We start from the raw sequence: 26,047 nt of genomic DNA, 5'->3' as shown, positions 1-26,047 counted from the left end.
TTTCGGGGTGCGGGGCGACATCTCACCACGTGATCTCGAGTTGGTTTGAGAAGAGCGAGCAGATCCTCCCTAGCCCAGGGGCTGAGACCCTCCCAGCCTCGCCATCAGGCAGCAACCGCAGGCAGGAAAGTTATGTGTCTGTGACAAAGCAGGCAGCCCCAGATGCGGAGGGGGAGGGGGGAATTCAGTGTGACTCCCACAGGACCTCCTCCTCCTCCTCCTCCGAGAGGGCAGGCGTGGAGGTGGGGAGGGGAGAGGAGAGGCGGGGAAAGAGAAAGCCGGAGCCACATTCAATCCCCGCTAAGAGAGGGTCCCACACGTACACACACACCCCGGGAGCGCTTCCAAGCCCAGCCCCTCGCACCAGCCCCGCCGCCGCAGCCCCTCTCTCCGCCTCGGGGCTCTTTGTTGGAAGGCGCCGACAGGGGGCCGAGTCACCATGTCCTCCGCCAAGAAAGGCTTTTACCGGCAGGAAATCACGAAAACCTTGTGGGAGGTGCGGGAGCGCTACCGGGACCTGCAGCCGGTGGGCTCCGGAGCCTACGGCGCTGTGTGGTGAGTGAGGCAGGGGAGCAGGGGGTCCCTCCCAGCGCCTTGCCCAGGGCGCCCCGGCCAGGACAGGGCTGGGCGGGAGCTGCCTGCGCTGCGCGCCCGGGCTAGCAGAGGGCTGCTCTCTGCCTGGCGCCCCGCCCTGGCGCTGCAGAAAGGGCTCGGGGAGGCGGCTCGGGGGGTCCCTGGCTCGCGGGGGAAGCGTGGCCACTTTCCCTTTAATTCCTTCCAACTTTGTGGCTGCTCCGCCCCCAGCGGGGCCCGGAACCGCTCCCCGCGGTGCCGGAGTCACTGCAGCCAGTTCCGACATCGGCCCGGCCGGCTCCGGTGCGAGGGAAAGGCGTACGCCCGGTACCTCCGCGCTCACATTGCAACGAAGGGCAAGTTGGAAGGAAAGCCCAAAGCGGACAGTTCTGCGATCCTGCCCGGAAAAGCTCTTCCTTAGTGCCAGGGGGCAGGGCATTGAGTTCATCACCTGAGGCATGAGAGTTTCTAGCCTTTCTGTGTAACTTTGCATGGTCCCATTCATGGATATAGGCAAGCACTTTCCTAGCTACCCTAAAGTCTTGCAGTCCGCGGTGTCCTGTAGCAGTGAGTTCCACAGTTACATAATCCAGTAAAACTGCATTTCCCTATTATCTTTTTTGCATTTTGACTTCATCAGAATGTTCCATTCTTTATTACAGTATGAGAGCTGATTGACCTCTGTTCAGACATTGCTTTATAGACCTCTACTGTGGCTCATCAGAATTGCCTAGGAAGAATGGTCTATTTTCATGGTGTCCAACCAGTTCTGAAGCTATAGCTTAGGGAGTTATTATTCCCACTTTACAGTAAGATAAACAAAGGCACAGATAGGTTATGTGACTTTGCCTCTGTAACATAGCAAATCAATGGCAAGGCGGAGCAGAGCCCCACACCTGGAGTCCTCTAACTTATTGTTCAATGTACCTTGCGTGTCAGGACTTCCAGCATCACTCCAATCCTCACTCACAAACTCTATACTTGTTTTCTTAAAGCTCAGCTATTGATGGAAGAAGTGGCATCAAAGTGGCCATCAAGAAATTGTACCGTCCATTTCAATCTGAACTCTTTGCCAAACGAGCCTATCGGGAACTACGCCTCCTGAAACACATGAAGCATGAAAATGTAAGTTTAGTTGTTAGCATATACTCTCAAGACTGCAGCTTGCACAGCAAAATGCATACATTTCACCATGCATGGTGCCTGATCTACTGTCCCCCATACTTCCAGTATTCCCATAATCTGCCAAGGTAGACATGCCCTGGCACCGCAGCATCAGTAATTTAGCTCTAACAAAGATTTTTAGCCATGTATTTAGCATAAAAAATAGTGATGATGAGAGTGCATGTATGTGCCATTAGAGAGCAGCCGTCAAAAAGTGACTTTAACCTATACTGTTTGCATGCATTTGTCTATGGCTATCCTGTAGATTTTAAACTGTGAGGGATAGTTTTTTTTCTATCTGTCTTTACAAAGCCTACCACATTCTGGGCACTATTGTAATGTACAAACAAATCTATAAACACAATGCATGTACACCTATATACATTGTAACTTGCACAGTGCATATGCCTGTCTCCTGTGATGGAATACTTGTTGGAGAGGCGGAATGTGTGAGTAGCTTTGAGGATTAACTCCATGGTGATCTGGAAGAGAATAAAATGATGGTTTGTGAGGAGCAGCAATCAAGGCTGGACTATCAGGGATGAAGGAAAGTGATAAAAGATGAGTGATTAAATAGGGAGAGGCAGAATTGTTTTACTGAGGGCATTCTGCACCAAAAAATAAAAATTCTGCACACAATTTTTTAAAATTCTGCAAAATTCTGCAAATTTTATTTCTCAAATAAATGTGGAGGCCCCAGCATGACAGTGGGGAACTCTGGCTACTGGCTGCACAGAGATGGGAGATCACTGTGCAGCTCCACTGCCACAGGTCATGGACTGTGCAGTGAGACTGCACCCAACCTTGACAGAGCACAAGGACAAAGCTTGCCCAAGAAATACCTTATGGGCAAGGCCTGTCCCTCCTTGACAGATGCCCCAGGTATGGTCAGGGAAGCTCAGCAAGGCAGTTAAGATGACCTAATCCCCCAGTATAGACAGCATTAGGTCGACGGAAGAATTCTTTGGGGAGGTGCCTTTTGGGGAGGTGGATTACCTACAGTAATGGGAGAATCCTTCCCCTTGCTATGATGTCTACACTGAAGCAATACAGTGACACAGCTCAAGTGCTGCACTGGTACTACTGTCATATTTCAAGTGTAAACAAGATCTTAGTCACTTGAAAATGTCATTTAGCTGCTTCTTGAAAATTTTAGTCACTTCGATATAAGGGAAGTGGAAAAGGGAAACTAGAGGGAGATTCAAAGAAAATGTGAAGATCGGATGTGATCAGAGTAGTGGAAGGTGATTGTAACACCTGTGTTTGCTCTGGATTGGAGGAGGGTAATGTGTCAGGGAAGTGGAAAAGGATAGGGCTGCAGTAATGAAGAGAGGATTGGAGGGAAGGAAGGAGTCAAAAATTACAGCCAAATTATGTGCCTGATGGACAGGAAGGATAGAAATATTGTGAACAGCAGGAGAAAATAGGGAGCAGGGGAAAGGAGTTCAGAGGAAATCTCAGATTCATTTTTGACTATGTTAAAATTCATGTTGGTGGCTAGATAATTGCCATGAAAAGATCTCAGAGAAACAGATTGAGATGTGGAATTAGATGAAAGAAGAGAAGACAGGTCAGTAGTGGAGAGGTTAATTTCTGAGTCATTGAGATACAGATGTTAATTGAAGATTTCCTCTAGAGTCCAGTGTGGCTCCTGTTGGGAGAAGACAACCACAAAAGAGATTTTGAAAGAATGATCCATGTAACGAGAACCAGGAAAGGACTGTCACAAAGGTTTTGAAACAAAATACAGGACTATGTAGCACTTTAAAGACTAACAAGATGGTTTATTAGATGATGAGCTTTCGTGGGCCAGACCCACTTCCTCAGATCAAATAGTGGAAAAAAATAGTCACAACCATATATACCAAAGGATACCATTTAAAAAAATGAACACATATGAAAAGGACAAATCACATTTCAGAACAGAGCGGGATGTGGGGGGGGGGGGGGGGGAGGAAGGTAAATGCCTGTGAGTTAATGATATTAGAGGTGGGGAAGGGGAGATGTCTGTGAGTTAATGGTATTAGAGGTGATAATTGAGGAAGCTATCTTTGTAATGGGTAAGGTAGTTGGGATCTTTGTTCAGCCCTCTGCGGAGAGTGTCGAATTTTAGCATGAATGCCAGTTCAGAGGATTCCCTTTCAAGTGCAGATTTCAATGTCTTCTGAAGTAGGATGCATGTGATTAGGTCATTGAGACAGTGTCCTTTCTGGTTGAAATGGCAAGAAACTGTTTTTTCATTGTGATCCTGTCTAATGTCTGTTTTGTGGGCATTGATTCTTTGGCGAAGTGTCTGAGACGTTTGTCCAATGTACATAGCAGACGGACACTTTCGGCACATGATAGCATAGATTATATTTCTGGATGCGCAGGAATATGTGTTCTTGATCTTATAACTCACTTGGTTAGGCCCAATAATGGTGTCAGCAGAGTGAATATGTGGACAAAGCTGGCAACGGGGTTTGTTGCAAGGGAAAGTACCAGGGTTGGTATTAGTGTGGTACTTGGTAAGAATCATATTGAGGTTAGGTAGTTGCCTATAGGAGACTATGGGTCTGTCTCCCAGAGCTTCTTGGAGTTTAGTGTCCTGTTCCAGTATAAGCTGTAATTTATTGATAATGTGTTGGACAGGTTTAAGTTGGGAGCTGTAGGTGATGACAAGTGGTGTTCTATTGTGAGTTTTCTTGGGTCTGTCTTATAGTAGATGGTTTCTAGGTATTCGTTTGGCTCTTTCAATTTGCTTTTTTATTTCTCCAGGTGGGTAGTTGAGGTTTATAAATGCTTGGTAGAGATCCTGAAGGTTTTGAACAGTACCTAAAGTGACAGAAATGTCAAGGAAAACAGATGCAGGCCAGGGCTTTAAATGTAGTCAGGAAGAGGTCAAGAGAAATTTTGATAGAGTGAAGGAATTGAAGGGCCCAAGATGGAGGATCAGTATAGCTACAAATGCATGTTCCTTGAGTTAAGAGGTGAAGGAAAGGAGAAAGATGGGGACATACTAGGAAGAGAGGGAGGGTGCAGCAACTGATAAAACATTTGAGGATGTGGGAGATAAGAGCATGCTTTTAATCTTCGTCACATGCATCTGACGAAGTGGGTCTTTGCCCACGAAAGCTTATGCTCCTACACTTCAGTTAGTCTATAAGGTGCCACAGGACTCCTCGTCGCTTTTGCAGATTCAGACTAACACAGCTACCCCTCTGATGCTTTTAATCTAGGAACAGCTAGTTCTTTGAAAAGAGCAAGAACTTGTGCAAGAGGGAGAGTGGGAAGGTCAGCTCAGCTAATGGCTTGGCATAATAAGTCTTTGTTATTTAAAGTGATGGAATTGACACTTTAAACACAGCACCAATATTGTGTTCAGTTTTTAAACTAATCTGTGAAATACCTTGGTTCCCTATCTAGATGAAGCAGACTTCACTTTAGACTTACAAATCCACTAGTGTCTGTCCCTCAGGCATTTTAGTCTTAAGCATTCTTTTATAATTTATGGTTAATTCATTTCACTCACTGCATCCTTAAAGTAATTGTGTTTTGCCATTAACAGCTAGCATTTTATATGTCCAAACTGCTGTACAGTTAATATTTGTACATCACGTAGGCCCTTTTACTACATTTGGAACATGCACAAAGTACTCTGACTGAACATTTAGGCAGTGATGGACTTATGCAGTTACCAAATATCCATCATAGCTGGATGATTGTTTTCCCCTATTTCTCAGAGTATTTTGTACTTCAGCTGGCTAGCATTTTTCATCTGTTGTCTTTGTGCTGTTTATGCCTTTTAGGAAAGCAATCTTGAACTCTTCCATATGCTCACTTGATAATTAAAGACTCTAGAAGAGAGTAGAATCTGGGGATGTGATCTCAGTCCATAAAAGGCTTAATAATCACCTGTCTGGATTTGGTCCCTGGTGTTCAAGGGCCCCTCCCCCAGCATTGGGGAGCCCAGGCTGGCACTCCAGTTCCCCCACCATTCCCCCATGGGGTTGGAGCACACACAATTTACTAGCCTGAGCCTCCTCCCTAAGCTCTGGTGTGCAAGGGGAATGTGGAGAATGTTCTCCACATTCAATCATTGAGGGTTTTTTTCTTTCTTTCTCACTTGTGTGCAGCCCCCGACTAATTTTTCTGTGGATCAGTGGCCCCCGACTTAAAAAAGGTTTCCCACCCCTGCTATACATGAAGAAAAGGCATAATTTAAGGTCTCAGAAGGGAAATCAAGAAGCAATGACTTGGAATTCTGGGGGGGAGAGTACATAGCAAGTCCTTCTGGAACACAGCTTGAGTAAGAGGCATCTGTGCTGGGATTTAGTGGTGATTAAAGGGGTGGAAATCAACCATTCTGCCCTGTTAGGGGTGAGTTGTATCTGCAACACAGCACCTCTGAGACTTCCTAGCCTCTCAATATTGACGCATGGAGGCTCTTATTTTAATCCACATCAGTAGTGTCTCTGAAGAAACATACCCTGGATCCACCATCACTTTGCCAAATAGCCCCCTTTTCTTTGTACAACCCTGCCACAGAGCTTAAGTGACAATGATTATCTTGAGATGGTATTTCTGCATTTGAATGAAATCTTGGTAACAGCAGTTAGTCAGACAATAACGTGAGGGGGAATTAAAGTACCATAGCTGCAATTATTTAACAAGTTCCAAAAGATATTAATATAGAAAATATAGAGCAATAGTATCTTATCATAAATACAATTGTTATAAAATGCAAATAGAGTTGCAGTGCTGTTTTCCTAAATAAGATGATAGTTGGAACAAGATAGAGATGAATATTATTAATATTTGTCTTATCTATCTTAGGTTTTAAAAGCACCTTGCTCATGACATCTAGTGTAGGCAGTATATAATACAGATCTATCAGCACTGTATTCCAACATTTAACAGTGCAGCGGCTGCATTTTATACTTGGGACACCGTTGCAATATTGAATTAATCTGCTAGTACATAATCTTCTTCGACTTCCTTTTTTTCCCACTCAAGATGTAAATGATTTGTAGATACTGGAAGGTCATCATGGTTAAAATGATATTCAATTTTCTATTATAAATTATGTTTTTCTTTGGAAGTGTCTTATGCAGCAGTTAAACATTTAATAAGGAATTCTTATTAAAAGTACTTCTTTATCATTTGCAATATACTGTGGAACTGTTGCAATGATTTTTTTCATTTGTGAAGCCATCGTGAGTATGTCTAGTAGCTAGTAAAATGAAAGCTCTTACAATATGTTGACTATAGATGGCTATATTCCGACTCAACCATTTCACTTAGTGGTATATTCAGAATGATAGACGAATATGCCTTGGTATGATATATTATGTCAAAAATCCTTGCAGTGATTATTTGAACTTTTATCTTGGTTTGCTTACTCTACCTACTACTGTACCACAACAGTGCATCATCACATTTGGAAGCAAACTTCTATTTAATATTCTAAAATGTCTTACTCCCATGAGTAATCTTTATTGGAGCATTCTGAATTGAAATATGCCTCAGAATATTTCATTCCCATTTACTTCAGCAGGGCAATTCACATGAGTAAGGGTTGTATGATCTGTCACCTGAAGACCAATCCTGCAAATACTGAAGTGTGGCTGGTCCTACTGAATTTAATTAAACTTTTATCTCAATGGAGCTTGTGATATACGTAGATTCAAGGGTCAGCAACGTGGCGTGCCAAGATTTAACCCTTCTGCCCTGGTCCATGCCACTCTCCCAGAGTTGGGGAGGAGGGGCTCTCCAACATGCACCCCATGGACCACCTTAGTCAATGCAAACCTTTCCGCGGACTACCAGTTGCTCATGGAAACTCACTGTTAATTACATTATTATACCCAAGACATTTTGCTAGTGCTGCAGCTGTGGAGAACAGTTTAATTTAAATTATTAAACAAATGAAGCATTTTAACGCTCATGTTAGTTTTTCAAATTTCATTTTAAATAAAGTAAAATATTATGTTCAAAACAAAAGGTTTCAATGTTTTATTTATTTATGGCAGGAGTGGGGAACCTGTTTTGGGTCGGGGGCCACTGACCCACAGAAAAATCAGTTGGAGATCACACAAGTGAGAAGCAAAAAAACTCCTCTAAAAACTCGCAGCACTCACTGTTGTGGCCCCCCCAACTGAGACACCTCACTCTTCAGGTACTCCAGCCCCACGGGATGAGGGGGAGGGACAGGAAGGACTGAGGTTCAGGGCTTCCAATAGGCCAGATTTATTTTTCTGGGGTTCCAGAGTTAGTGGATTTTGTGGACCCCCTTAGGCTCTAGGGTGGGAACAAAAATGAGAGATTCAATGTGTGGGACAGGGCTGCCAGCGAGTAGGATAGGGATGCAGGATCTGGGTGGGAGGTGGGGTGTAGGACAGAGTGAGAAGGGCAGGGTCTAGAAGGGAGTTTGGTGGCAAGAGAGGTGTGGGGAGGGGGCATAAGAGGAAGTTTGGGGGCAGAAGGGAGTTGGGAGAGTAACACAGAAAAGGTGAAAGGGTGAGAATGCAGCCAAATAGCTAGTTGGGGAGGGAGGCAAAAAAGTGGGGAGTAAAGGAAAGTGCAGCTTCTGCAAAGTAAAACTGTATCCCACCTCACATCTTCCCGCTGCTCCAGCCTCTCTCCCCTCAGCCCTGTGATCCCCCAGCCTGATCCCCTGTATTGCCCCATGCCCCTCAGTGCATCCTGCCCCTCCCCCCCGCATCATCCTTCATCTCTCCTCTTGCCCCCACATCCTCCTGCACACTCACTGGCAGGCCGGCAGGCCAGCAGCCCCCAGGAGCAGCACTGGAGCAAGGAGGAGGTGCGGGCAGTCTCTTCCCTTCCCTGCCCAGCCCAGCCATTTACCTTGCAGGCGGTGGCTCCAGGGCTGGGGAAGGCAGAGCCCCAGCTGCCCAGCGCTGGTTCCAGCCCGGACAGGTGCAGCAGGGCGCTTTGGGAGGGGCTCCCTGCCCCCGCACAGCCAGGGAGGAGCAGCATGGCATGCTCCGGGCCCTGGCGTGCCAAGTTTGACTGGCCATCCAGGCGAGCAGGCCTAGCCCTGCCCCCTCCCGAAGCAGGAAGCAGATCCTGTTGTCCATTCCACGCCACCAAAGAGAAGGATCACTGCTGATGAACAAAAATTCCCTTCTCTCTTCTGCACATAATGCTGACAGGATGAGCACTGTGCTCTTATAAGGGTACATCTACACTGCACCGTTATTTTGAGATAACTAGCATTATTTCGAAATAACAAAGTGAGCATCTACACAACCATTCCGTTTTTCAAAATAATTTCAAAATAACGGATGGCTGTTTCTGAAATATGTAAACTTCATTCTATGAGGAATAATGCCTATTCCAAAATAGCTGTTTCGAAATAAGGCACGTCTAGACGCTTCACTGCTGCTCTTTTGAAATAACCCCTCACAAGGGCCATTCAAAGTTATTCCTCTCCAGTGACTCCTGGGGCTCTAAATCGAGATAGGGAAGCCACATTAGGGAAGCCTGACTTGGACTAATTTTGAGGCTTCCCTGCGGTGTAGACATGCTATTTCGAAATAAACTATTTTGGAATAACTATTCCGGAATAGCTTATTGTGAAATAAAGTGTGCAGTGGAGATGTACCCTAGGTAATGAGAGACTTCACTTTGGCCATCTGCTGCTGAATCCATGAGAAGAAGTGATGTGAGAGAGTTGTTTTGTTTGTGGAGCACAGAAGTGAGAATTTGAGAGATTCTGTTCCATTTGTATCTGAGTTTTTAAAATGAACCACTTAAGCTAGTAGCAGTAATGTCCATCTTTTTAAAAAATATTTTGAGTTAATGTTCAATTTGAAAAGTTCTGGGAAGAAGCTGATGGAGGAAATTGAGGAGGTCAACGCATGAGCCACTATAGAAAAACAGGCTGTTTACAAATGAGAGGATTTTTTAGCATTTTTTTTTCTTTTGAACTTGACTTTAAATCTATAAATGTGACCTTTAAAACTCTCTATATTATATTTTTAATCCTAAACAGAAAAGAAAAAAATGCAATACCCAAAACAATACAGGTATTTTAACAACAAGGAGTCCGGTGGCACCTTAAAGCAGGGTTGAGGAACCTCAGGTCTGGAGGCTGGATGCAGCTCTTAGCTTTCCTGGATTTGGCCCCTACGGCTCAGGGCCCCCCTAAACATTGCGGAGTCTGCGCTGGTGCTCCATTCCCCCCGCTGCCTCCCCATGGCGCTGGAGCACACTAAATCTACTAGGCTGGACCCCCCCTTAAGCAATTGTGTGTGAGGGGAATGAGCAGAGTGTCTTTCTTCTCATTCAGGGGCCACAGGGAGGGCTTGGTTTTTGGGGGGTTTTCTGCTCTTCTCACTTGTGTGCGACCCCCGGCTGATTTTTCTGTGGTCAGAGGCCCCCAACTCAAAAAAGTTAAGGAGGTAAAATCCCATTTAATTTAACTGGTTAAATATTACGTTTAATGGTTAACCGACTGAATAGGGTGGGGGGGCGCCCCTGCGGCATCGTACCTGGGCCAGGCCCAGAAAGGTTGGGGGCTTCTCCAGCCAGCCTGGAGCACCCCTGCCTGCAGAATGCCAGGGCTGGAGCAGCACCCTAACCATGGTGGGTGGGGAGGCTGCACCAGCTCCCACCAGTTAACCGGAACCAGTAAGGGTGAGGCTTGCCAATCAGCCATTAACATCCCTAACTGGTAAGCCTCATCCTAACAAGGTGCAAGTACTTGCAGGATTAGGGCCTTTGTTACTTCTAGTTAACATACGATTTTGGTTTTTGTTCTGCACACTGAACAGAGCAATCATTAACATGCCTGTTTTTGTACAACAGCAGTTTGTAAAGAGACATACATTAAACCCATCTTGGTGCCCTCTTGGGGATATCAGTTAGTGTCTGCTTCAAAGCCACCAGTGGAAGTATAGAATATTGGGGGAGGGAGGGATTTTATGATGTTGAAAAACAATGGCTATTGTTAAATAATTTATTTTAATTTTTTCAGCAGCGAAGTGTATTAAAATATCCTAGATTTTACCAAATCTAGAGCGAGTTCGGCAATAATTTTTAAAAGGGGGTCACCCCGGAAGGGGTGGGCAGAAGGGCAGAGTCAGAGACTTCTTGTGCTTCCCCCCTACACTCTGATTGACCTGGGGTGAGAGAGTGGGAGAAGTCTTCTGCCTCCCTCTCCCGCCCCGCCCCCTAGAGAGAAACACCGGCTGTTTTAACAGCCGGCATGTCTCTCTAGCCCAGGAGTGGGTGAAGGCCCTTCTGCCAAAAAGCAGTGGATGTTTAAGTAAGCTACAGGCCTCTAGTTTTCAGACATATAATATTACATAAGTTGAACTCTGTGTTTTGCAAAATGCTCACAGGCTGTGTCTAGACAGGCAAAACTTGCCAGCTGTCTACACTGGCCGCTTGAATTTCCGCAAGAACACTGACGATCTCATGTAAGAAATCAGTGCTTCTTGTGGAAATACTATGCTGCTCCCGTTCGGGCAAAAGGGCCAGTGTAGACAGCTCAGATTTTTTTTGCGCAAAAAAGCCCCGATCGCGCACAAAAGCATCCGTGCCAATCTAGACGCTCTTTTCCGCAAATGCTTTTAATGGCAAAGCAGCCACATTGTACAGCTGCTTGTTTAGATATATACAGTGCACCTATCTGGAAACTCCATAAACAATTTAAGAGGCATCTTACTATATATTTCATCCTGATGCAGTGTTAAAACTAAAACAGCCTCCATCCTACCTACATTAATGATCTCCTTTCCACCCTTCCATCTACCTGCAAAATTCCTGAGTAACCGATAAGCTTTCCAACATGCCCTGAATGCAGATAATTTCAGGTTGTGTCAGAGCAAGGAAGAAATTTGTTCCAGATTAAAGTGCCTCTTGCTGAGAAACTTGCTTTTACCAGTTGAACAAATTTTGGGCCTGTCAGCTCAAACATCTTGGCTGATCTCAGCTGCCAGTTAAAACATGGAAAGAGAGTCAGTTTCTGAGATACACAAATCTGAAACCAGGAAGGAAGTTACAGATCAAAACCTGCATCTTGGATTGCAACAGGAAGTGAACCGAAAGTCTGTGTAGTTTTTGGAGCATAAACTCCTTGCAAGGATTTCTGCTATGTAATTGGGTAGCCACTTTCTGTGCCAGTTAAAATTTCATCTACATCAGATTTAGACTCCAGTAGAGTGTAATGCTATAATGTAGGCTGGAGGTGACAAAGGCATGGGAGAGTGAGAGATCACATTCAAAAGACATATTCATAACTTTTTAGCCAAGAATGGATGGAAAAATCATTCTTGGCCACCTGTACTATCTGGATCTTCAGAAAAGCCAAGGATCTCACTGGGTCTCACTCAACTTCATAACAACAAAAAGCTGGAAAATCTTCGGTGTAATGACATATCAGTTCTGTCACTTCCTTTGATTTTGACAATATACCAGTTTTCCTTTCTGAACTGAGCTTCAGGTAGCTAACCATATTCCAAGTCCCAATCTTGACTAGACACTAGAAAGCAAATCAGCTGCACACACTTGATCCCATCAGAGATATAGCGTGGAGAGTCATCAGCATATTGATGGCATTGCAACCCACTCCTTCTTTCTGTCTACCCTAATAGCACTGCATACACATTGAACAGGATGAATGACAATAGAATCTTCCAGTACATTACAGAAAAAGAACCCTCAGGGCAGATGAGAAAGCAAATACTACTTTCTGAGGCTTCTCAGAGAAAAGATTGGAACTACTTAAGCCTGACTTGAGAGTCTGTAGACATGTTGACATCATCACTTAGTCCTATTGCCACAATATTTCTCTCCACAATAGTCACATAAATCCTGATGTGTGTTTATTTTTCAAAGACCTACTTCAGATCTATAGGTGGTAGTGAATCTGAGAGTCAGGATAGGTATCTTTTCTCCGATCTACTTTTTCTTCTTGATTATTCTCATTCTTTTATAACATGGAGTAAGGGAGAGATGGAATTATGAGGAGACTCTTAGGGTTCGTCTACACTGCAGGCTTATTTCGAAATAAGATATTCTGGAATAGTTATTCTGAAATAGCACATCTACATTACAGAGAAACCTCAATATTAGTCTGAGGCAGGCTTCCCTAATGTAGACATGCTATCTCAATTTAGAGCTCCAGGAGGCATGGGGGAGGGGCTATTTCAAAAGAGCTGCAGTGGAGCATCTCCATGCGCCTAATTTCAAAATAGCTATTTTTGGAATAGGAGTTGTTCCTCATAGAATGAGGTTTACAGATTTTGGAATAAGCCGTTTGTTATTTTGAAATTATTTCAAACTAATGGAATGGCTGTGTAGACGCTCGCATTGTTATTTCAAAATAATGTTAGTTATCTCAAAATAACGGTGCAATGTAGACGTACCCTTATAAGGGCATAGTGCTCATCCTGTTGGCATTATATGCAGGAGAGAGAAGGGAATTTTTGTTCATCAGCAGTGATCCTTCTCTTTGGTGGAGTGGAATGGACAGCTATTGAAGAAAGACTCAGTGAGGAAGACAGGTGACTGCAGCACAGGCTTGGTGGCAAGACAGTTTAGAAAGGAAAAAGGATGGGTGAGCCTGAGAATGCTACATGAATGCAAAGACCCGGTAATGTGAGGCAAATATAAATATGCACAACATTAAACTAACCATGCAGTAAATAAACAGTTTGATCTACAGTTAATGCAGCAGGGATAGCTCCTATAAGAATGTCCTTATATTTGCATCATGAATGCCAAAGTCATTCAGCTTCTCTGTCTTTTCCATATTTAACATTTACAAGATGACACAATTCATAATGTAAGGCACATTTCATGTTTGAACGTACAGGATCTGAGGCTGAAGAGGACATGCTCCATCTACCTTCAGAAAACTTTCCTTTATACTGCATAAACCTAATGGAATCAATCTTCAGATAAGACTATTTAAGTAATGAAGCCATCTTGAAACATGTATATTTCAGTTTAGGACAATTCAAACAGAATCAGTGCTTATAATAAAATATGTATTAGTCTAAGTCTAAACTGAAAATCCCTTTGCCTTGTGAGTCAGACTGGATTTGCCATTTGAAAGTTCAGTCTCTTTATACATCAAAAGTGGCTTTGGTTCTTTTACTCATGAAAATGACAGGGTAAGAAAGTGAAGGCACAAGAGTGGTCATGTGCCCCACCCCACCAGAGCAGGTGCTTAGTTTCCTGCACCCAGAGCACGCAGCAGAGAGCGAAATCACCATTGTGGGGGTTACCTTGGACCATCCAATGGATGGAACAGCTCTGTCTCTGAGCAATACAGTTATACTGACCCAGTCCCTGGTGTAGACAGAGTTACGTTGATGGGAGGGCTTCTTCCATTGGCATAGCTAAAGCCTCTTGTGGAGGGGTGGGCAAGAGACAGCTAGCGGGCCAGATCCAGCCTGTGTCTGCCTTGCTAGCACCCTTACTATACAGCAGCTGCAGCTGCTTTAAACAGCAGGTTGCTAACTGCTCTTCAAGCTGGGCAGGAAGGCTGCTTAATTGCTCTGCATGCTGGGCAGCTTGGTATGCTGTCCCTACCCTCTAGCAAAATCTCCAAGCTCCCATTGGTCAGTTTCCAACCAGTAGGAGCTGAGAAATTTTGCTGAAGGCAGGGACAGCAAATGAAGCTGCCTCCTCCTCCCTCTCTCCCTGTGCTGGAGCAGAGCCACATGGAGCAGTGCCTCCCACCGCGCACACATATAGAGAGGGAGTCTATCAGGTTCTTGCAAAGGAGCTGCCTAGGTAAGCACCTCCCAACCAGAGCCTGCCTCTGGGACCCCACCCCTTTTCTGCCCCCAACTACCTGCCCCAGACCACCACCCAAACCCTCTGTACTCCCTCTCCCCACCTCCTTCAGGTCCCTCCCCCAGGCCAGAATCCTCTCCTGCACTCATACCCCCTCCCTGACTTTGTACCCCATTCCCCTGCCCCATGTCACCATGCAAACCTTCTGCACCTCCTTTCCCCCATTCTCCCAGATCACCAGGGCTTGTCAAGCCGTGGCGAGCCCCGCTTGCCAGCCACGCGGTTCAGCATGCTCCGCATGCACAGATCACGCTGCGGCGCCGGGCTATAATCTACTTGCCTTTGGTGAGTAGATTACCTAAATTGTTGAGCCTTGCAGATCACAGTTCTCTCCCAGATCCTGTACCCCCTCCTACACCCATCTCCCAGGTCAGAAGCCTCTCCTGCACCCATAACCTCTCCTGGACCCTGCACCCCAAGCCCGTGCCCCAGATCATAACCCCCTCCTTCACCCAAACTCCCTCTCAGACCCCACATTCTCTCCTGCATCCCAGTCCTCTATCCCAAGCTCCCTTCTACATCCCACCCATCATCCCAAACCCCACACTCCCTCCACAGAAGTGGGGCCCTTAACCACTTACCAAAATCTTGGAGTGCCCCCCCCCCATTAGAAATTATTACCCACCCTGAACTATACTGAAGCTCTCTTGTCAGTGTAGTAGAATCTTTGCTGAAGTATCATAGTGTGCAGCTGCCCTGGTGCAGCTGTGCTGCAGCAGCATTTTAAGCATAGACGTTCCATTAGACTTTAATTCATGAAATACTAGTAGAAATAAAACTTTCAAAATAAGGTTTTATTAATTACCCAAGAGAGAGTTTTTGGTAAATGCTCATATTGTAATTACACAATAGCCTAAATATGCTCAGAAGGATCCCTAGCTATAAAACAAGAGAGGCGTGGTGAAGCACCAATCTCTTCAGGAAAAATGAATCAGCAGTTTCAGAGAGCAATTCTGGCTCCCTCACCCTACTTCACCACAGGCAGTAATGGATTATGAGAGCATTGAAGAATTTGACTGATCTGTCTCCCAGTTGCCATGGAAACAGATCCGCAGATTTGAAACTTTTTTTTCCCCATCAGTTGAGCAATATTTAGAGAAAACTTAAACAACCAATTGTCTGGCAGCAATTTAAAGACTAACAAAACATGTAGCTGGTATCTTGAGCTTTTGTGGGTACAACTCACTTCTTCTTTAGATGTTAGTCTGTCTTTGGCCACAGGGGTCCCTTTCTTCCTTAGGTGACCTATACAGGTAGGCACTTTAAGCATGTCAACAATGGGACCTAAGCACATATTTACAGTTAAACATGTGCTAAGTGTTTTCCTGAAATAGGGATGTTTTCCTGAATCAAGTATGTCACAACAGTATTTTGAAAGGAGCCTCCCAGCCAGAATTGACAGACTAGGGCAAGTGGGGCTCCTCCTGCCAGTACTCTAAAAACAGCTCTATAGATTACACCTTGAAGTTGTGACTCAGATTCTGAAACCCACCTACTCTCCCCATGTTTCAACTTTCCACGACCTTTACATAGGTGGTGATTTTTTTCTCTCATGTCAGTCCTCTAAATTAATACTATAACAATTCTAAAAAGAATTAAAATAAAATAAGCCTCCTCATCCTCCTGGAATCTTTTCATTTGTTCTCTCTAATCTGCAATCTAAACTCAAGAGCACTCTCTAGAGTGCTCAGACTATTAATGGTATTATGCTGCTCAGAGGTCAACTGTGAGCTGGGACAGGGACCATGCATGAAAGCTTGGGTCTGTTGAAGTCAGTGGAAGTTTTGCCATTGACTTCAGTAGAGCCAGGATTCTACCCCCATGTTTTTCACCATTTGTAATTCTATACAGGCAGTCCCCGGGTTACGTACAAGATAGGGACTGTAGGTTTGTTCTTATGTTGAATCTGTATGTAAGTCGGAACTGGCATCAGCCGCTGCTGAAACTGATCAGTTTCAACAGCCGCTGAATCTGGACACCAGTTCCACTTACATACAGATTCAAGATAAGAACACCAGGCGTCCCCAAGTCAGCTGCTGCTGAAACTGATCAGCAGCTGATTCCAGGAAGCCCAGGGCAAAGCAACTCTGCCTCGGGCTTCCTGTAGTCAGCCGCTGGTCAGTTTCAGCAGTGGCTGACTTTGGGACGCCTGGGGCAGAGCAGCTCGGGTGCTGCTGGCTTGGTCCAGTAGCGCGGCTGCTCCTCGGAGCTACTGGACCAACCCAGCAGCACCCCAGCTGCTCTGCCCCAGGCATCCTGATTCAGCCACTGCTGAAACTGATCAGCAGCTGAATCAGGACGCCTGGGGCAGAGCAGCTGGGGTGCTGCCGGGTTGGTCCAGTAGCGCCAAGAAGCGGTGCTGTGGGACCAACCGGCAGTGCCCCACCTGCTCTACCACAGGCCCCCGGCTTTGCTCCACGTCTCCCTGGTCTGCTGGGGGGGCACTAGCTGCGTCCCCCCCCCCCCCCCAGCAGACCAGGGAGACGTGGAGCAAAGCTGCGGAGGACCCGGGCCAAACCGTGGCGCTTCCAGATCAGCGCCGCGGTCCGGCCCGGGTCCTCCGCGGCTTTGCTCAGCGTCTCCCTGGTCTGCAGACCAGGGAGACGCTGAGCAAAGCCACGGAGGACCCGGGCAGACCCGCGGCTTCCAGATCAGCTGAAAGCGCTGCGGGTCTGGCCCGGGTCCTCCGCCGCTCTGCTCAGCGTCTCCCTGGTCTGCAGACCAGGGAGACGCTGAACAGAGCGGCGGAGCACCCGGCCGGACCCGCGCCGCTTCCAGCTGATCTGGAAGCGGCGCGGGTCCGGCCCCGGGTGCTCCCGCTTTGTTCAGCGTCTCCCTGGTCTGCAGACCAGGGAGACGCTGAACAGAGCGGCGGAGCATCTGGCTGGACCCGCGCCGCTTCCAGCTGATCTGGAAGCAGCCGCGGGTCCGGCCCCCGGTGCTCCGCCGCTTTGCTCCCGTCTCCCTGGTCTGCTGGCTCTGCCAGCAGACCAGGGAGATCGGGAGCAGCTTTTCTCGCCCCGGAGAAGGCGGGCGGCGGGACCAGGCGTCCCGCTGCTCTAGTTCTCCGGGGCGAGAAATCCCCGTTCGTAACTACGGATCTGACGTAAGTCGGATCCGCGTAACTCAGGGACTGCCTGTATACAAATGTTTGGTACATAAATCCTGATAGATACTGATAGATGATTAATAACAATTAAAGGTATGTTCCAGTGTTCTTTGTAAGAGTTAGTAAGCTAAGGGATATGTTTAAAGCATATAGCCAAAATGGTAAAATTCAGGAGAAAGAATCTACTCAGTTTTTTTAATCTTGATGTAATTTACCTTAATCTTAGCTTTAGCATTATCTAATATATATCTGAGAGAGTTTGTCTGTGAGCAAGCATGTGAATCTATCTGTTTCTCTGTCTGTTTGTTCAAGAACTCCTCCTAAAGCAGTGGACTCCAACTTTTTTACGCCCAAGACCACTTTTTAAATACCAGAACAAGCCAAGATCTACCCCCATCCTTCCCCCAAGACCCCACCTTTCCCTGAAGCCCCGCCCTCTCTGTTCTCCTCCTCTCTATCACTTGCTATATTGTCAGCCGACGGTCAGGGCAGTAAGTCCCTTATGACCGACTGAAGTTCTTTTAAATTGTGCTTGGTTCTGTTACAGCAACTGAAGGAGTCAGGTTAAAGCTTAAACAGTTACTATTTTATTGTTACAGGGTAAACTTAGCTGTTAAATGCTACTGCTGTGTTACAGATAACACAGCCACTACAAAGGACAGGACAGAAATTACACTAAGAAAGTCACTTACAGGTACCATGAAACCCTTTTGGTTCTCTGAGCTCTTATTAAATGCATGCAAAATAGACACATAGCAGGTATATATTCTCACCCCTGCGTTCCAGACTTGGCATGGCCAGCGTCTTTCTCTCAATCCCTCGGGAAGAAGTAGGGCGAGGTTGGGCGTCCCACAGACCTCGGGAGACAATCAATACCTGCCAGCAGGTATAGATGATTGGAGCTCAAATAGGGTGGGCTGCTGAACCCCTTTTATACCCCTTGGGTCATGTAGGCTTCTTCCTGGGCTCAAGTGGCCAATTAGGAAAAATGGCTTTGAATGCCAAGTTTCCCACGAAGGGTGCAAAGCATAATTTACACCTGGGAAAATGCACCTCTGGTATGTGATGGGCGAAGATTCCTCTCTGGGACAGTGCAGGCGTGTCAATTACTGGTACTAGCCATCAGGGCGACGGGAGGCCCCGGGTCATCAGCTAGCCCATTTACTGTCTGGTTTCTGTTTATGGTAGAGTCAGGGACAGGCAGCAAACCTGTGTTCCCAGGGCATCAAAGGCTGACTGCCTTTCTCTTGCTCTCTGGGGGGGAGGGGGAAACAAGATGGGGCTCGTGGAAAAACAAGATGGGGTTTTGTGTCTGGCTACATATATCTAGCCCTAATACACTCTCAGGGTATGGCTACACTGACGCTTTTTTTTCAATTCTTCTGTAGGAAGAGGTTTTTCCAACATTTGCCCTGTCTAGACTGGGCCAAATGTCAGAAAACCCCCTTCTTTCAGAAGCTCCCTTATTCCTCGTAGAACGAGGAATACAGGGGTTGCCGAAAGAGCATGTTTGCTCTTCCACTAAAAAAAGCCAAAGAACAAATGTGTTCCTGAACACGGAAGAGTTTTTCCAGGATACCTCTGGTATCTCAGAAAAACTCTTGGGCTAAGTCTACACTGGCCCCTTCTTTGGAATAGCCATGCTAATTTAGAACTTTGGAATAGGGAAGTGCGCGGGGGATTTAAATATCCCCCGCGGGATTTAAATAAACATGGCCGCTGTTTTTTTTCCGGCTTGGGGAAAAGCCAGAAAAGAGCGTCCAGACTGGCGCGATCCTCTGGAATAAAGCCCTATTGAAAGTAGGAATAAGAAATCCTCCGGAATAGGGCTTTATTCCGGAGGATCGCGTCAGTCTGGGCGCTCTTTTCCGGGTTTTCCCCAAGCCGGAAAAAAAGCGGCGGCCATGTTTATTTAAATCCCGCGGGGGATATTTAAATCCCCCGCGCATTTCCCTATTCCAAAGTTCGAAATTAGCATGGCTATTCCGAAGAAGGGGCCAGTGTAGACACAGCCTTGTAGTCTAGCCGTACCCTCACAGGGTTGAGACAGGATGTGTGGGCTCTGGAGTGGGAATGAAGGATTTGGGTGTGGGAAGAGGTGAGAGGTTCAAGCTCTGGGAGGGAATTTGGATGCAGGAGGAGGTAGAGAAGGGGATGCTGGCTCGGGGACGGGGCTCCAGGCTGGGGAGTGTTGGGGTCAGGTGAAGGGTTGGGGTGCTGAGCAAGACACAGGCTTGTGGATGTGAGGGTGCTGGAATTTGGGTTGGGGTGTGTGAGGCTCAGGGCAGGGAGGTTGGGAGTATAAGGGGCTCAGGACACAGATTTGTGGTATGTGGATGGTGCAGGAGTGTTGTGGCAGAAGACTGAGGTTGTGGGGTGCTGGAGTTTGGGAATGAGAGGCTCAGGACAGGGGGTTCCAGTGTATGATAGACTCAGATTTGGGATTGGGCGCTGTTCAGGATTGTTATGATGATGCGGCCAGATGGGGGCTTGGCCCCATTTGGGGGTTTGTTGGCCAGGCTTCATTTTTAAATAAAATATTATGTCAGACACAAAAAGTTTCAGAATTGTCTTTATTTACGAGAAGGGTGAGGAACCTCTTTTGAGTTAGGGGTCACTGACTCACAGAAAAGTAAGTTGGGGCCACACAAGTGAAATGCAAAAAGCCACTCCTCCAAAACCCTCCAAGCCTCACTAATGTGGCCCCAACTGTGCTGGTGGGAGCAGGGGACATGGTACTGGGGAAGGGTGCTAGTGGGTCCTGGGGCTGAGACAGGGTGCCAGTGGGTGCTCAGGACAGGGTGGGGGGGGGGACAAGATGCCTGTGGGTGCTGGGGACAGGGTACTGCGACGGGGAGGCAGTGGAGGCAGGGGGCCAGTGGAGGCAGGGGGCAGGGTGCTGGGGCGGGAACAGGGTGCTAGTGGGGACAGGGTGCCAGTGGATGCTGCAGCAGGGGACAGGGTGTTGGTGGGTCTAGGGGACAGGGTGATGGGGCAGGTGGCCGGCTGCAGGTGGGTGCTAGGGCAGGGAAAATGGTGTTAGTCGGGGCAGGGAAAAGGGAGTCCCCAGCATGTGCCTTCTCCTGGGACTCCTACCCTCTCCCCTCCCAGGGGAAGGACGTCTGGCGTGCGCCTCTTCTAGGGACTCCTACCTCCTCTCCCCTCCCCCCCCTGGAGAGGAGGGAAGTCTGCTTGTGCCTTCTCTGGGGACTTGTACCCCCTCTTCTTCCCCCTCCCCCAGAAAAGAGGAGGAAAGTCTGCACACGCCTCCTCCAGGGACTCCTACGCCCTTCCCCCTACCCACCTCAGAGGAGGGAAGACCGTGCGTGCATCTGCTCCAGGGACTTCTGGCCCCCCCCTCTCCCACAGAGGAGGGACGTCCACGCGCACCTTCTCTGGGGACTCCTACTTCCCCCCCACCCCCGCACAGGAAGTCCCCGGCATGCCACAGACTTGGCCTTTCAGGTACCGTGTCAGCTATTTGGGGGAGAGGGAGCAGCCAGTGCACTTCCTGAAACCTCAGAAATGGAGCGCAGCTGTGGGACTTCCGTCCATCCCACAGGAAACCAGCGCTACCTCCATTGTCACGAAGGTAGGTAGTGGGGCTTCTTGGGGGTGGGGAGAAATGGGAGGGCCCCGAACACCTCACGATCAACTGGTTGCGATGACCACGGTGCTAAAGGGTAAGAGCTAGGACCACCAAATTTGTTATGTAGCCTCCTCTTTGCATAACTTCAAGCAAGGTAAGGGTTTGGTTGTGTGGGGGAGAGGAGACTGAAACTCTCCCCTCCAGATGCATATGGGGATGCATAAAACCATACAGAAAAGAGACTAAATCACCAGACAGGTGAAAGGGGTTCCCCCTGTCCTTCTTCCCTCCCCCCGCCCTGGTCTGGGACTGCCTGAACTCAGCCTCCCATCCTGCAGGTGTTCTTTAGGGAGGTCAGAGAGAGCTGCAGCTGCCCCCTCCCATTCATTGCTGGCTGTTCCCCTTCATTAAGGAGTGAGGGTAAAGTGCATAGTTTGCTACGTACCTCAGTCTGGCTGGGGAGAACAGGGGGTAGACAAACCTGGATCTGCTCCCACTTGGGGGGACATGCACCCCTCACTTGGCTGTGCCTGTTGGAGCTGCAGTGGCCATGGAGAGGCACTTCTCACCTGGCCCCAAGCTGCTGCAGTGAGAAAAGGCTGAAGTAGTCCTCTCTCCCCGTGGCAGCCTGCATACTGAACCCCTGAGCCTCACTCCACTGCAGAACAATGATTTCAGTTAAGCAAAACAAAACTTTATTGAGTTGAGGACCCAAGCAATGCTGGGTAAATCTTCTGGTAACTAAAAAAAAGTAGGTGGCTTGATGGTACTACATGAAAATAAATTTAAAAATGTAAATGAAATTGCCTGTTGGCTTGTGGTAATGGATGTGCTGCCCAATGAGATCTGTCAAACTGACTCTGATGTTTGCTAGCTTGGGAATCTACAGGCATTGTATATATTAAAGAGAATGTCTGTGATGGTTCTTGGGGCACCGATGGTTGTCAGTCATCTTGTAATCCCCTGTCTCCGGTGTGAGGGATTCTTGACAGTGGCTAGCTGAACATAAGCCCACCTAATGCCACCCACCTGTCAACCTCATAGGCACTCTCCTCTAGCCTATGCCAGCGCTGTCTTCACCTTGCAAATGAATAATAGATGCACCCCAGCCCCTGAGTCTCTTTGAATCATTCCTCTGTGATAGCCAGCCCTTGACACTGGCTACTTGCAGAAATGCCAGCTCTGCTGTCCCCAAGGAGCAGCATACCTTAAACCACTGCTCCTGTACACCACATAGCGCTTGTGAGCACTTAAAATAAACAAAAATAAGTTTATTTTAAGAAAGGACAAAGATTTAACTAGAAATGAGAGAAAGTGATGAAAACAAATGGTTTCAATACAAAATACAAACCTGGGTCCATTCTTATTAATAAAGTAGGTTTCCTTGCCAAAATTCAAATTGTTGCAAAACTGGCAAGTTTCCGAAGAACCTGGATCTAAATGTTTATGAAAACACTCCTCCATAAAGGGGTTCCCTTAGTGAATGGATCCATAGTGCTTCTTCCTCTGTTTCACACTAAAAATGGCCTTCCACTCACAGTGGGTACATCTACACTACGGGCCAAGATCGAATTAAGAAATGCAACTTCAGAGACATGAATTGTGTAGCTGAAGTCAAAGTACCTTAATTCAACTTTTGGCGCTGTCCACACGCTCCCTTTGATGTTTCTTATTCCTTGTGGAAGCAGGACTACTGGCATCGACCAGAGTGTCCCTCTCAGTTCTAATTAGTGTGTCTTCACTAGATTTGCTAATACGAACCCTGGAAGATCGACAGTGGCAGCTTTGATTGTTCTCTGTTGTGTAGATGTACCCAGACAGAGTGAACCCCATCTTGTTGTACATTTTGCTTCTTACTTGCAAGTAGTTTTGTTTGCATATGCCTCTATTGGTTCTGCATTGAAAGTCCTCGTATTGCACAAAGCTAAGCTATTGAGCTTTGCATTGCAGCACCAGCTAAAGAGGGTGAGGTGACAACTCCCACCTGTCCAAATGGTCCGTCACTGAGACACATTATCCCTTGGTGACTAAGGCCATGTCTGCATTGACAGTTTTTTTCCCAAAAGTTTTGTCGACGATCAGAAAGTGCTAATAGAAAATTGTTATTACATGTTCACATTCTCATCTTCCATTGATGTAGCACTTCCACACTTGGGGCAATAGCACTGACAGTGAGAGCAGTGTACTGTGGGTAGCTGTCTTACAGTTCTGTCCATCTGGCATGAGATCTTGTAGAAAGACAGAATGGATCCATGTCCCATAATGCATTGCTTTCTGTCTCAGCATTCCATGTGCTTCTGTCTTTGGTTTGTGGCGCTTTTCAATGTCCCTTGAAAGAATAGATCCTGTACTGCTTTCCAATGCTTGGTTAGCTGTCAGTAGCACATTGTGATTGACAATACAATTAATTGTGAAGTTCAGAATTCAGTGGGATTCATAGATGCCTGAAGTGCTATATGACATTGGTAGGAACAACATTAGATTACTTTTGGCATTCACAAAACAGCTGAACATGACAGAACATCACTTTTGTGCTCAGAAAGCTAGCACTGAATGGTGGAATGCATTGTTGTACAAATCTGAGATGATGAGGAGTGGCTGCAGAACTTTGGGCTACAGAAAGCTAACTTTCTGGAACTGTGTGCTAAGCTCACTTCAGTAGTGCAGTGCAGGGACACTCAAATAAGAGGTGTCGTGTTGGTGGAGAAGCATGTGGCAATAGGAGTGTGGAAGCTGGCAACACCAGACAGACAGTCGCAAATCAGTTTGAAGTCAGGAAATCAACCAGTGAGTTTGTGTTAACTCAGGTGTGCAGGACCATTAATTGCATCCTGCTGGGAAGGACTGACTCTTGGCAATGTATGTGAAAGAGTGATGGCTTGCAGAAATGGATTTCCCTGACTATGAAGGGGTGATAGATGGCACATATATTCCAATTTTGGCACAGGAACACCTTGCAATGGAGTGCCTCAGTAGGAAGGGATACTTTTTCATGGTGTTCCATGTGCTTGTGGGATCACTGTGGACATTTTATTGACATCAATGCCAGATGGTCCAGAAAGATGCTTGATGCATGTATCTTCAGGAACACCATACAGAAAGCTGCAAGGGTGACTTTCCTGCTAGACCAGAAGATTACAGAAGAGGATGTTGAAATGCCCATAATGATCCTGAGAGACCTTTAATGCCATGACTCATGAAGTCTTACACAGGAAACTTAGATAGCAGTAGGGAACAGTTCAAGAATAGGTGCATGATGCCTGTTGAATGTTCATTTGGCAGATTAAAGGTATGCTGGCAATGCCTTTGTGGCAGGTTTGGGGATACTGTTCCCATGGGCATAGCTGTGTGTTTCACAAATATTGTGCAATGTGCAGGTAAGGATGTGTAGACTGAGCAGCCAGATACTAGAGCTATTAAAAGGGTACAGTCTGGAGGGGGGCTGTTCAAATCAGGAAGGCTTTTAGTCAACTCTTCAAAGATGAGAATTAATAATGTATGTTGCAAAGGTGTCAGTGAGGGTGGTAGGGATGTAAGCAACTAATCGACTATCTGATAAGCAAAAGCTATTCGGATAGTCGACACACTAGTTGACTAATCGCTTCCCCCCTTTGCTGCCTCTATCACAAAGAGCCCCTGCTGGGGACTCGTGTGCATTTCAAAGCAAAAGTGCCCTCATGGAGCCTGGGGTCAGCGGGGGACTGCCTGCTGGCCCCGGGCTCCATGCTGTGTGCCAACTTTGAAATGTACAAGAGTCCCCAGCAGGGGCTTTGTGCATTTCAAAAAGGAAGCCCAGTATGGAGCCTGGGGCCAGTGTAGGACTGAGTCCAATGGGGCTCTTGTGCATTTCAAAGCGGAAGCACCGCGGATTCCCCACTGACCCCAGGCTCCATGCATTTAAAAGCAGACTCGGACTCCAAGCTGCATTCCAACTTTGAAATGCACAAGAGCCCCAGGGGAGAGACTCTTGTGCATTTCAAAGCGGAAGGGACGCATGGAGCCTAGGGTCAGTGTGGGACTCAGAGTACATTTCAGAGGCGAAACGTGGAAGTTCTTATTGACGAATCAAATAGTTGATGGAAATCCCATCAACTATTCAATTAGTTAATTAATCAAAATGTAACATCCCTAGAGGGTGGACTGAATGGGAAAGTGAGAAGTCCTATACAGCAGAAAGGAATTCACAGGTGGAGTTTCGGAAAGGCCTGGGAAAAGTTCTGAATGCAGGGTGGGCATGCATCTGCTCAGTCTGGAGCATTGTGAGGAATTGTAGCATCTCAGCTAGCTTCTCTATGCCTTTGATTATCCTCTCTATTGTGGCCATAGCATAGGCCTCATTTTCTATTCTGTCCTGCCTTTCTATTTGCCTCTACTGCCTACATTTCCTCTTTTCTGCATGTAAGCATTGCATCACTTCCCAGAACACGTCTTCCTTGCTCCATTTTGGGTGCTTTTTTATCTTGTGGAAGTGATCCATCCATGTGTAGGGAGGTGCTTCAGAAGCATGATTATTAAGTACATGCACAGCATTGAATCAGTACAGTAAAATACACTTGTAGTAACATGGCAATTACTTTCTCACTGACTTTGACAAGTACACATGCCAGCAAACACCCCAAGCATCGTGAGTTTACCTTAGGGTGGGGAGCATTTTATATGGGGAGAAAAGCAATAAGAAAGGGTTGCAGTGCTGTTGAGCAGTGATAATATTCTAAATTTTCTCACCCTTTTCCACAGGTGGGGGTTATTGTATCAGATATCTCACTTCTGAGGGTAAGCATGGAAGCACACGTGCATTT

At 46.8% G+C, this 26,047-nt stretch overlaps 1 protein-coding gene across 4 annotated transcripts in view; it reads left to right on the top strand.

Moving 5' to 3' along the window:
• Positions 1–213: 213 nt before the first annotated feature.
• MAPK12 (mitogen-activated protein kinase 12) overlaps positions 214–26,047 on the top strand; it is an 84,643-nt gene continuing 58,809 nt past the window's right edge. Inside the window, exons 1-3 of one of the 4 annotated variants that reach the window (XM_075928185.1) lie at positions 214–555; positions 1,569–1,698; positions 25,986–26,021. In XM_075928185.1, the coding sequence (XP_075784300.1) occupies positions 440–555; positions 1,569–1,698; positions 25,986–26,021 (282 nt within the window). In that variant the 5' untranslated portion in view covers positions 214–439. Of the gene's footprint in view, positions 556–751; positions 1,030–1,568; positions 1,699–25,985; positions 26,022–26,047 lie in introns of those variants that run through there. The other 3 variants (XM_075928210.1, XM_075928201.1, XM_006122615.4) reach the window with 3 other exon arrangements.

Source organism: Pelodiscus sinensis, chromosome 1 (assembly GCF_049634645.1).
Source record: "Pelodiscus sinensis isolate JC-2024 chromosome 1, ASM4963464v1, whole genome shotgun sequence".
In the NCBI taxonomy this organism is placed as follows: Eukaryota; Metazoa; Chordata; order Testudines; family Trionychidae; genus Pelodiscus; species Pelodiscus sinensis.
This window is presented reverse-complemented; position numbering and strand designations above follow the sequence as displayed.